This window comes from Oncorhynchus kisutch, linkage group LG17, assembly GCF_002021735.2.
Source record: "Oncorhynchus kisutch isolate 150728-3 linkage group LG17, Okis_V2, whole genome shotgun sequence".
NCBI lineage: Eukaryota > Metazoa > Chordata > Actinopteri > Salmoniformes > Salmonidae > Oncorhynchus > Oncorhynchus kisutch.
The window spans coordinates 54,695,087-54,707,762 of record NC_034190.2 but is presented as its reverse complement, the minus strand read 5'-3'; the positions used below and the strand labels follow the sequence as shown (position 1 = coordinate 54,707,762).

Below are 12,676 nucleotides of genomic sequence, written 5' to 3'. Positions count from 1 at the left end.
TCCCTCAGAAAAAAGGTTGTCACCATTTGAGCACCACCAATTCAGCAACTTTTTTGAAATTCCACCCATACGTTGATAACTTTTTCTATGAAAGTACTTTTCAGGTTAGGATTTGAATATCAATCCATTTCCTGCAGCGAATGAGTTTGTGTTGAATTGCCCCATGCCTGATGTAGAGGTAGCCTTGTATGTGTACAGTATGTGCTAATGCCGACTCTACACTTCTATGGTTACCTACACATGGCAACAGTCGTTGCCATGTGTTGGTAACTGCGTGGATGCAAGGTCTGGACAATGACGTCACCGTAATGCAGAAATTCAACGCTGGAGCAGGCATAGGACCAGATCCAAAGCAGTGTATGTTGCCTAGACGGCTGAGGACAAGCGGTGTTATAAATCATAAATTAAATACCTTATCCAGTGCCTTCTGAAAGTATTCAGACCCCTTCACTTATTCCACATTTTGTTACATTATAGCCTTATTCTAAAATGGATGAAATAAAAAAAATCCTCAGCAATATACACACAATAGCCCATAATGACACATTTTTTGCTCATTTATAAAAAAATCAAATGGGGACCTTATTTACATAAGTATTCAGACCCTTTGCCATGAGACTTGAAATTGAGAATTGCTCTTCTATGCCTGCTTTTTCCCCAGGCAAACGGGCATGCCGACCGCATTGAAAACATAAAGCCCATGTTTGTGGAGCCCAGGGGAAAGGGGACGTTCACGGAGGTCAGTGCTGCAGACATTCCCATTTAAAACGCTGCATGTACTCTGTCACTACCTGCAGTTTCGTGACCGTAACTGTAAATGACCGTTATCATAGTGCAGGAGAAACATTCCCATCTTTAGTACAGCAAAGCTAACTTAACCCATACCATTTCCTTTTTGTCTAGATAATTGATGGTTATTATGACAAAGTCAATGACTCTAAATCTAAAGGGGGCAGCTTCTTTGCGGTCTGTCGGGGAAAGGTAAGACCTGTTTGTTTGTTATGGTCAGTCTGTCTTCCCCATATCCTTGCCTGAAGTACTTCCTCTGCTCTGATGGCTTTATAGCACTTACTGGTTCAGATAGTCACCCACACACATACTGTAAATCACTTCTACCAAAAGGTCACTGTTTACCCTCCATGACCTAACATCGTCATGTTAGGGAAACATAGCATGCTACCTCATTTTGAATGTCAACACAGCAGTTCCTGGTTTGGCAAAGCAGAATGTCACCAGGCCTCATTGGAAAAACAGCACACTATTATACAAGACCAAATTAACACATTCTACAGAACAACGACAGAGTCATTTTCTGGGAATGCTTTAAAGTCCAAAAGTTGTGGGCAGAGTTAGAAGTTGGCTGTCAGAAGTATTACAATCTAAATTTACTTTCAATATTTCTGTCTGCATATTTCAAGACATTCCATATAAGGGTGCAGCAATGGCGTGCATTCATGGATGTCAAGGGAAGCCAGGCTTCCTGAAAAAATTCAAAGAAAAAAAGAAACACATTATTTCATGTCTTTCGTCTGTGTTTCATAATTTACCCTTTAATTCGCAAGAGGCTAAATGTATCTCGGCAGGAGAAAGCATCCAAGCAAGCGAAACAGCGCCTCTCTGTCTCTTTATGTGTAGCTCATCTATCTGTTTCTGTCTGGTCAAAAAGAGTAAAATTGTTGCTGCAATGGAAGCCAGCGAGCATTTGGCCTCCCTTGATAATAAAATGAAATGAGAGCCAATCAGCGTCGAACTAAACGAGCTCAACTGTGAATGGTCCTGGCACACCCCAAAAATAGTTTAGGGAAGCCAGTTTCGATTTGTCATTGCCACACCAATCACAACAAAAACCAAATGTCATTGACAGAATTTTTTTTGAATTTTCACTTCTGAGCTCTGGTGGCTGGCTACCTAGCTAAAATTGGCCCTTTCCTAAATTAGGCCTGAATGGAGATGGGGACTTGTGGTTTTAGTTAATTCTCCGTGCTGGCCAATCGATGATTATTACGCAGATTCTGAACTAACCATACATTCATACATAGTGCCCCTTGCTGGAAGTTCAATATGTAGCTAAATGTAGTAGGCTATTGTGGCCTCAAAGGAAGTTAGGCTAGGTAGCAAGAATTTAAGCCAGGTAGCCTAGGACAACAAAAACTAAGAGTGTAGGTTACTGTATGACTGATTCATATACCATTTTGGAAACCTGAAAGAAGAGGATGGTGTTGGTGGTTATCTACAGGTAGGGTGAGTCAATATGTTTCTTTCTACTTGCTAGCACCCAGACACACACAAATATTAACGCAACATGTAAAGTGTTGGCCCCATGTTTCATGAGCTGAAATAAAATACCCCAAACATTTTCCATATGCACAAAAACCTTCTTTCTCTAAAATGTGTCTTATATTCCTGTTTATGAGCATTTCTCCTTTGCCAAGATAATCCAAACACCTTACAGGTGTTGCATTGCAATTGGCATGATGACTGCAGGAATGTCCACCAGAGCTCTTGTCATAAGCCACCACCAACATCGTTCAACCATCCTCACAGCCGCAGACCACGTTTAATCATGCCAGCCCAGGATCTCCACATCCGGCTTCTTCACCAGTGGGATCGTCTGAGACCAGCCACCAGGACAGCTGATGAAACTGGGTTTGCACAACCAAAGAATTTCTGCACAAACTGTTATAAACCATCTCAGGGAAGCTCATGTGCGTGCTTGTCGTCCTGACCAGGGTCTTGACCATACTGCAGTTTGGTATAGTAACGGACTTCAGTGAGCAAATGCTCACCTTCAATGGGCACTGGCACGCTGGAGAAGTGTGCTCTTCATGGAAAGGCATAAGCTACGGTCAATGAACACAATGGCATTTTATCGATGACAATTTGAATACACAGAGATACCGTGATGAGATCCTGAGGCCTATTGTTGTGCCATTCATCCGCCGCCATCACCACATGTTTCGGCATGATAATGCACAGCCCCACGTCGGAAAGATCTATAAACAATTCCTGGAAGCTGAAATGTCACAGTTCTTCCATGGCCTACATACTCACCAGACATGTCACCCATTGAGCATGTTTGGGATGCTCTGGGTTGACGTGTATGGCAGCGTGTTCCAGTTACCGCAAATATCCAGCAACTTCACATAGCCATTGAAGAGTGGGACAACATTCCATAGGTCACAATCAACAGCCTGATGAACTCTATGCTAAGGAGATGTCGCACTGCATGAGGCAAATGGTGGTCACAGAAGATACTGACTGGTTTTCTCTTCCACGCCCCTACCTTATTTTGAAAGTGTCTCTGACCAACACATGCATATCTGTATTCCCAGTCATGTAAAATCCATAGATTATTATTAATTTATTTAAATTGACTGATTCCTTTATAGGAACTGTAACTCTGTAAAATATTTAGAAATTGGTTGCATGTTGTGTTTTTTTTCTCAATGTATTTAGCTTATGTTGATTGTACTGGATTGTTTTTGGTATCTTTTAGTTGTCACTGTATTAGACTAAGCAGAGGTGATTTTGATTCTATTGACATGTTAAAGCTGGAACAGTATAGGCAGCTCGTGTTTTCTTAGTGACTTGTGGTAGCCTAACTCTGCATGGTTCTAAATCAATAGTAGTTTAGTAGTCCAAAAATGTCTTAAACAGTAACTTGTTTGTTACATGCAATATGCTTTGTGGACTTAACGGGACAGATGCTGCTCTCCGGTTTTGTGATGAAACACGTGTGGTTGAATTTATTCTGCCACTCTGTCTTCTTATTGTCTCTGCCTTGGGGCTATATATATATATATATATATATATATATATATATATATATATATATATATATATATATATATATATATATATATATATATATCCATATATCCATATCACGGTGGCAAGGCATATGAACTAACAGGTTATAGAGCAAACAACGCAATTATCACAACACATAAGTTATAATATGGCTATTTTTCTTCCTAGGCTTAGCTTTCCAAGGGATTTTAAAAATAAATGTAAATCTTCCCAAACTCCGCTACTGGGGTGTAGTAAGATATCTGATGGGCTGGATGATACTGTTCTCGTCAATTATCTATAAAAAAAAAAAAAAGTATACTTAAACTGGGAATCAACCAATCCTCCATCGTTAAGACAATGGAAAAATCATATACTTCATTATGTCAATATTGAAAGAGCGCGTGCGATGGAGAGGAACAAAGTAATGCAATTTGAGAACGTAGCAGAGACTGGTGAGAAAATGTGTCTGGGCGGGTATGATGTCGTTGATGTTTGTACCTCAGTATGTTGTCTGATTGTGTAAAAAAAAAGAAGAAAAAAAGAGTGGAAACCTGCACACATGCCTTCCGAGTCCTAGGCATTGCTCATACCTGAAAAATACTACATTGTTTGAGAACCATTTCCCAGTAGAGAGATATATTTGAAATGGTGTCAATACAACCAGAAACTGGTTGATACAGTATGACCTCATTATGACTTAATTTCAACCAGTTTTACCCATTGCATCCTCTCAAGCACTGGCTGCTGTTCTGTTATTATGATGTTTAATTAAACAAATAATGTACTTGCATTTGTTTCTGGAGTGTGTCCCGTCGTAATCATTTCGAGTTTCACAATGTTGGAAGATGTTGTCCCCTTTTTGTTCAGTCTCAGTGGAGGGAGGGAGCTGCTCTCTACCTCCCTCCGCTGAGACTGACCATTAGATTCAAGCACCTGTCAGACCAGTGGAGAATTGTTTTGGGCTGATAATATATTTTCAATCGTCTATTTTATGCTCACTCAGCTGTGCTTCAACAACTGCTCTATTACTGGTGTGATCATACCTCAAGTTTTGAAATATTATTTTGAAATGGTCTGAGAAGGACAACATTGGCAGGGCAATTCAAGCATATCCAATATGCAGTAATGTATTGGGCTAAACCTACTGCACAAACCTTGGTTGTTCTAGAACTGTAAAAGGTTAATGTTGCATAGGCTTCATGTTTTTAAAATACAAAACAAATCTGAGCGGTAGATCTCGGCTTGCATTTTGACTCTAAGTGAAGTTGACCACTACCTCAGCTGTCGCGGCAAGATATCAAAACCTCTTATAACGAGGTCGCTAAATGTTAGGTTATGGTCTCTACAATTTTGACAACGCATGGAGACATCACTCTGAATTGATCTTAAGCCCATACATGGTATTTTCTGTGTGCCTTGATTGGTTTATTTGTACCTCTGCCAGGCCAGCGAGGGCCTGGATTTTGCTGACACGTATGGCCGAGGGGTCATAATCACTGGCCTCCCGTTCCCGCCCCGCATGGACCCCCGGGTCATTCTGAAGATGCAGTACCTGGACGAGATGTGCAGGAAGAAGACCCCCGGGGTGCAGGTATGGAGGAAGCCCCTTCGCTGGTCCTCTGACTGATGATATATTACAGGATTTATTAGGACTTCACTAATAGCTACCCTTATAGAAGTGAAGTTCATGTAAATTGTCAATTCACAACTTTTTTCACTAAAAGCAAAACAAAACATACTTTAAAACATGTTTTTGGCAAAGATGTTCATGCACTAAGGACATCTAGTTAATATTTGTGTTTCTCTGCCTTTCTGTGTGTGTCGGTAGTACCTGTCGGGGCAGAACTGGTATAGACAGCAGGCGTCCAGGGCAGTGAACCAAGCTATTGGAAGAGTCATTCGCCACCGTGATGACTACGGGGCTATCTTCTTGTGCGACCACAGGTCAGTATTGTATGCTGGTCATTTCAGGTGATCATCAGGGGTGCATGCTGGTCATTTCAGGTGATCATCGGGTACAGTTGAAGTCGGAAGTTTACATACACTTAGGTTGGAGTCATTTAAAACTTGTTTTTCAACCACTCAATAAACCACTCAATACATTTTGCACACACTTTTTCAGTTCTGCCCCCAAATTTTCTATAGGATTGAGGTCAGGGCTTTGTGATGGCCACTCCAATAACTTGACTTTGTTGTTCGTAAGCCATTTTGCCACATCTTTGGAAGTATGCTTGGGATCATTGTCCATTTGGAAGACCCATTTGCGACCAAGCTTCAACTTCCTGACTGATGTCTTGAGATGTTGCTTCCATATATCCACATAATTTTCCTTCCTCATGATGCCATCCATTTTTTGAAGCTGCCACCCCCGTGCTTCACGGTTGGGATGGTGTTCCTCGGCTTGCAAGCCTCCCCCTTTTTCCTCCAAACATAACGATGGTCATTATAGCCAAACAGTTCTATTTTTGTTTCATCAGACCAGAGAACATTTCTCCAAAAAGTACGATTGTTGTCCCCATGTGCAGTTTCAAACCGTAGTCTGGATTTTTTTATGCCGGTTTTGGAGCAGTGGCTTCTTCCTTGCTTGGGAAGTGCTTGGGTTGCATTTCAGGTTATGTCGATATAGAACTAATTTTGCTGTGGATATAGATACTTTTGTACCCGTTCCCTCCAGCATCTTCAAATTGTAGACCTCCACAAGTCTGGTGGTCCTTTGCTGCTGTTCTCGGATTGATTTGAACTTTTCGCACCAAAGTATGTTAATCTCTAGGAGACGGAACACGTCTCCTTCCTGAGCGGTATGACTGCTGCATGGTCCCATGGTGTTTATACTTGCATACTATTGTTTGTACAGATCAATGTGGTACCGTCAGGCATTTGGAAATCGCTCCCAAGGATGAACCAGACTTGTGAAGGTCTCCAATTTGTTTTCTGAGGTCTTGGTTGATTTCTTTTGATTTTCCAATGATGTCAAGCAAAGAGCCACTGAGTTTGAAGGTAGGCCTTGAAATACATCCACAATACATCCACATCCACACCTCCAATTGACTCAAATTATGTCATTTAGCCTATCAGAAGCTTGTAAAGCCATGAAATAATTTTCTGAAATTTTCCAAGCTGTTTAAAGACACAGTAAACTTGTATGTAAACTTCAGACCCACTGGAATTGTGATACAGTGAAATAATCGTTCTGTAAACAAGTGTTGGAAAAATGACTTGTGTCATGCACAAAGTAGATGTCCTAAACCGACTTGCCAAAACTATAGTTTGTTAGCAACAAATTTATGGAGTGGTTGAAAAACAAGTGTTAATGACTCCAACCCAAGTGTATGTTAACTTTTGACATCAACTGTATATTCAAGTAGGAGCAGATCAGCCTATATTCTTCAGGCAGTGTTGGTGACGGAACATGACGTGCCTCTAGAAATAGCGGTTGACATTGTAAACATCACATGACCGGGACATCAACTAGATTGTCCTATAGGATTCTAGTCATCATCCTTTGCCTGATAACTCCTACCAGTACCAGTCAAACGTTTGGACACACCAACTCATTCCAAGGTTTTCCCTTTTTTCTGTTTTCAAAATTTTAGAATAATAGTGAAGATATAAAAACTATGAAATAACACATGGAATCATGTAGTAACCAAAAAAGTGTTATAAAATGTATTTGTTTATTTGAGATTCTTTGAAGTAGCACCCTTTTCATTGATGACAGCTTTGCACAACTGGAATGCATTTCAATTAACAGGTGTGCCTTGCTAAAAGTTAATTTGTGGAATTTCTTTCCTTCTTAATGCGTTTGAGTCAATCAGTTGTGTTGTGACAAGGTAGGGTTGGTATACAGAAGATGGCCCTATTTGGTAAAAGTTTAAGTCCATATTATGGCAAGAACAGCTCATATACTCAAAGAGAAACAACAGTCCATCATTACTTTAAGACATGGTCAGTCAATCTTTGTGAGACGAAGCTTAGGTGAACGGATGATCTCCGCATTTGTGGTTCAAACCGTGAAGCATGGAGGAGGTGGTGTAATGGTGCTTTGCTGTTGACACTGTCAGTGATTTATTTTGAATTCAAGGCACGCTTAACCAGCATTGCTACCACAGCATCCTGCAGCGATTCGCCATCCTATCTGGTTTAGGCTTAGTGGGACTATCATTTGTTTTTCAACAGAACAATGACCCAACACACCACCAGGCTGTGTAAGGGCTATGTGACCAACAAGTAGAGTGATGGAGTGCTCCATCAGATGGCCTGGCCTCCACAATCACCTGACCTCAACCCAATTGAGATGAAGAGTGAAGGAAAAGCAGCCAACAAGTGCTCAGCATCTGTGGCAACTCCTTCAAGACCGTTGCAAAAGCATTCCAGGTGAAGCTGGTTGAGAGAATGCCAGGAGTGTGCAAAGCTGTCAAGGCAAAGGGTGCTACTTCAAAGAATCTCAAATATAACATATTTTGATTTGTTTAAAACTTTTTCAGTTACTACATGATTCCATATGTTATTTCATAGTTTTGATGTCTTCCCAATTATTCTACAATGTAGAAAATAGTAATAACTAAATTAAACCCTTGAATGAGTAGGTGTGTCCAAACTTTTGACTGGTACTGTACAGTATGTGCATCTCATCACTTTACACCATCAATATAAAATATTAATGCTTTCGTGATTTTAGGAATCACCAGCTATTATGTGGAAGTTGAAAACATCATGTATGGGTAAGGTAGTGTTAGGTTCCAATTTTGAGTAAGTAACTCACGGACACTAGCGAAGCTTAACCAAGTTTAATTCTTCCCAAAGGGTCAGTATCGTTAGACCGACTCTTGAACAGTTTTGGTGCACTTTCTAATAACAGTCAGTAATAAACCAATTATAAGGCATTTAAAGTTTGCTCACCATTTCTCCCATTTGTAAATGTTAGTTTACAAGCTAGTTATTCACAACTTTTATTCATAAATAATTAATAAGAAGTTTAATATAGGTCCTTTTAAACTGTTTACTAATCATTAGTTAAGTGTTTTTGTGGTTCCTAATATAAAGTGAGGGCTATCTAGGCTATACTTTATAAATGTTTTGAGTGACCCGTGTAATTTCTCACAAAAAGATGGACATTGGTAGACATTCCAGCAGTGCCTGATGATCTTTTAAGGTGTCAAAAGTGGCTTAAATCATATCAATGATAAAGAATAAGCAGTAGCTTACCAACCTTTTCCAATGTGGTAGTAATGAGTTATAAATGGTGAACAAACTGTTTGTAAATGCCTTAAATTATTTATTACTGAATGTTAGTGTTACCAGAGTTTTTCCTATCATGCAACTCTATAGTGTCCGTTGGCTATTTCCTCCAGGTTCAAAAGCACAGACGCACGTGCCCAGCTACCCTCATGGATAAGGCCCTACGTGCGCACTTACGACAACTTTGGAAATGTGGTCCGTGACGTGGCGCAGTTCTTCAGAGTTGCACAGAAACATGTAAGTGGGTCAAGCAGAAGAGTACATCTTGAGTGACTTTCTGACTGCTTGAGAGAGAAGCATTAAATTATACATTTGGAATGTACTGTAATAATAACCCTTAAAGGAAAGGTTCACCCATTTTGAATGGTTTTGTTTTTGTGCATCTGAGTAATGTTATATCAATGCCCTGGGTCATTTAAAAAACAACATGTATTTCACCTTTTATTTAATCAGGTAGGCTAGTTGAGAACAAGTTCTCATTTACAACGGCGACCTGGCCAAGATAAAGCAAAGCAGTGTGACACAAACAACAACACAGAGTTACACATAGAATAAACAAACACAGTCAATAATACAATAGAGAAAGTCTATATACAGTGTGTGCAAATGAGGTAGGATAAGGGGGGTGAGGCAATAAATAGGCCATAGTGGCGAAATTATTACAGTATGGCAAATTAAACACTGGGGTGATGGATGTGCAAAAGATGTGTGTGCAAGTGGTGGTACTGGGGTGCAAAGGAGCAAAATAAATAGCAATATGGTGATGAGGTAGTTGGATGGGATATTTAGTCGTTTTTGATCTCAGCCCCTATCGAATACACAGTGGGATATGGGTTATTATGCACTTCCTAAGGCTTCCACTAGATGTCAACCGTCTTTAGAACGTTGTTTCAGGCTTCTACAGTGAAGGGGGGCCGGATGAGAGCTGTTTGACTAAGGGGTCTGGCAGCAGCCTCGTTCTCAGTCACGCGCATTTCACATGAGGTAGCTCTCGTTCCATTGCTTTTCTACAGACAATGAAATTGTCCGGTTGGAACATTATTCAACATTTATGATAAAAACATCCTAAAGATTGATTCTATACTTAGTTTGACAAGTTTCTTCGACCTGTAATATAACTTTTTGAACTTTTCGTCAGACTGGACCAAACGCCCTAACAAAAGAAGCTATTTGGACATAAATGATGGGCAAAACAAACATTTATTGTGGAACTGCGATTCCTGGGAGTGCATTCTGATGAAGATCATCAAAGGTAAGTGAATATTTACAATGCTATTTTTGACTAATGTTGACTGCGCAACATGGCGGATATTTCTTTTGGCTGGTTTGAGCTCTGAGCGCGGTACTCAGATTATGCTTTTTCTGTAAAGTTTTTTTGAAATCTGACACAGCGGTTTCATTAACATTAAGGAGAAGTGTATCTAAACTTCTATGCATAACACTTGAATTTTCATCAACATTTATAATGAATATTTCTGTGAATTCATGTGGCTCTCTGCACTATCACCGCATGTTTTAGAACTACTGAACTTAACTCGCCAATGTAAAATTAGATTTTTTGAAATAAATATTCACTTTATCGAACAAAACATACATGTATTGTGTAACATTACGTCCTATGAGTGTCATCTGATGAAGATCATCAAAGATTAGTGATTAATTTGATCTCTTTGTGCTTTTTGTGACTCCTCTCTTTGGCTGGAAAAGGGCTGGGTTTTTCTGTGGCTTAACATAATTGTTTGGAGCTTTCGCTGTAAAGCATTTTTCAAATCAGACACTGGCTGGATTAACGAGAATTTTATCATTAAGATGATGTAAAATACTTGTCTGTTTGAGAAATTAGATTTATGACATTTCTGTTGATTTGTATTTGGCGCCCTGCAATTTCATTGGCTGTTGGCGAGGGGTTCCCAGTCCTAGACAGGTTAGTGTGAGTCTGGAAGGAGAGTTTACAGTCTAACCAGACACCTAGGTATTTTTAGTTGTCCACATATTCTAAGTCCCAACCGTCCAGAGTAGTGATGCTGGACGGGTGGGTAGGTGTGGGCAGCGGTCGGTTGAAGAGCATGCATTTAGCTTTGCTTGCATTTAAGAGCAGTTGGAGGCCACGGAAGGGGAGTTGTATGGCATTGAAGCTCGTCTGGAGTTTAGTTAAGTGTCCAAAGAAGGGCCAGAAGTATACAGAATGGTGTCGTCTGCGTAGAGGTGGATCAGAGAATCACCAGCAGCGAGAGCAACATTATTGATGTATACAGAGAAGGAGTCGACCTGAGGATTGAACCCTGTTGGCACCCCAATAGAGACTGCCAGAGGTCCAGACAACAGGATTTGACACACTGAACTCTGTCAGAGAAGTAGTTGATGAACCAGGCTAGGCATTAATTTGAGAAACCAAGGCTGTTGAGTCTGCCGATAAAAATATGGTGATTGACCGAGTCGAAAGCCTTGGCCAGGTCGATGAATACAGCTGCACAGTATTGTCTCTATTCGATGGCGGTTATGATATCGTTTAGGACCTTGAGCATGGCTGAGGGGTGCACCCGTGACCAGCTTGGAAACCAGATTGCATAGTGGAGAAGGTACGGTGGGATTCTAAATGGTCGGAGATCTGTTTCGCTTGGCTTTCGAAGACCTTTAGGTCTGTAGCAGTTTGGGTCTAGAGTGTCTCCCCCTTTTGAAGAGGGGGATGACCACGCCAGCTTTCCAATCTTTGGGGATCTGACGATACGAAAGAGAGGTTGAACAAGCTAGTAATGGGGGTTGCAACAATTTCTGCGCATAGGTTTAGGAAGAGAGGGTCCAGATTGTCTAGCCCTGCTGATTTGTAGGGGTCCAGATTTTGCAGCTCTTTCAGAACATCAGCTATCTGGATTTGGGTGAAGGAGAAATGGGAGAGGCTTGGGCAAGTTGCAGTGAGGGGTGCAGGGCTGTTGACCGGGGTCGGGGTAGCCAGCTAGAAGGCACGGCCAGCCATAGAAAAATGCTTATTGAAATGCTCAATTATCGCAGATTTATCGGTGGTGACAGTGTTTCCTAGTTTAAAGCCATGGACTTTACTGTGTCCCAGAACTTTTTGGAGTTAGTGTTACAGGATGCAAATATCTGCTTTGAAAAAGCTAGCTTTGCTTTCCTGACTGCCTGTGTATATTGGTCCTAACTTCCCTGAAAATGTGCATATCGCGGGGGCTATTCGATGCTAATGCAGAACGCCACAGGATGTTTTTGTGTTGGTTAAGGGCAGTCAGGTCTGGAGTGATCCAAGGGCTATATCTGTTCCTGGTTCTACATTTTTTGAATGGGGCATGCTTATTTAAGATGGTGAGGAAAGCACTTTTAAAGAACAACCAGGCGTCCTCTACTGACGGAATGAGGTCAATGTCCTTCCAGGATACCCGGGCCAGGTCGATTAGAAAGGCCTGCTCGCTGAAGGGTTTTAGGGAGTGTTTGACAGTGATGAGGGGTGGTCGCTTGAAGGCAGACCCAGGCAATGAGGCAGTGATCGCTGAGATCCTGATTGAAGACAGCAGAGGTGTATTTAGAGGGCAGGTTGGTTAGGATGATATCTATGACGGTGCCTGTGTTTACGGATTTGGGGTTGTACCTGGTGAGTTCATTTGTAATTTGTGAGAGATTGAGAGCATCAAGT

General features: G+C 41.0%; 1 protein-coding gene across 1 annotated transcript in view; it reads left to right on the top strand.

The window, feature by feature from the left end:
* rtel1 (regulator of telomere elongation helicase 1) overlaps window positions 1-12,676 on the top strand; it is a 53,980-nt gene that overhangs the window by 17,969 nt on the left and 23,335 nt on the right. The window contains exons 20-24 of the mRNA XM_020506217.2: window positions 662-739; window positions 904-981; window positions 5,237-5,383; window positions 5,621-5,736; window positions 9,144-9,267. Of these exons, the coding sequence (XP_020361806.1) occupies window positions 662-739; window positions 904-981; window positions 5,237-5,383; window positions 5,621-5,736; window positions 9,144-9,267 (543 nt within the window). The remainder of the gene's footprint in view (window positions 1-661; window positions 740-903; window positions 982-5,236; window positions 5,384-5,620; window positions 5,737-9,143; window positions 9,268-12,676) is intronic.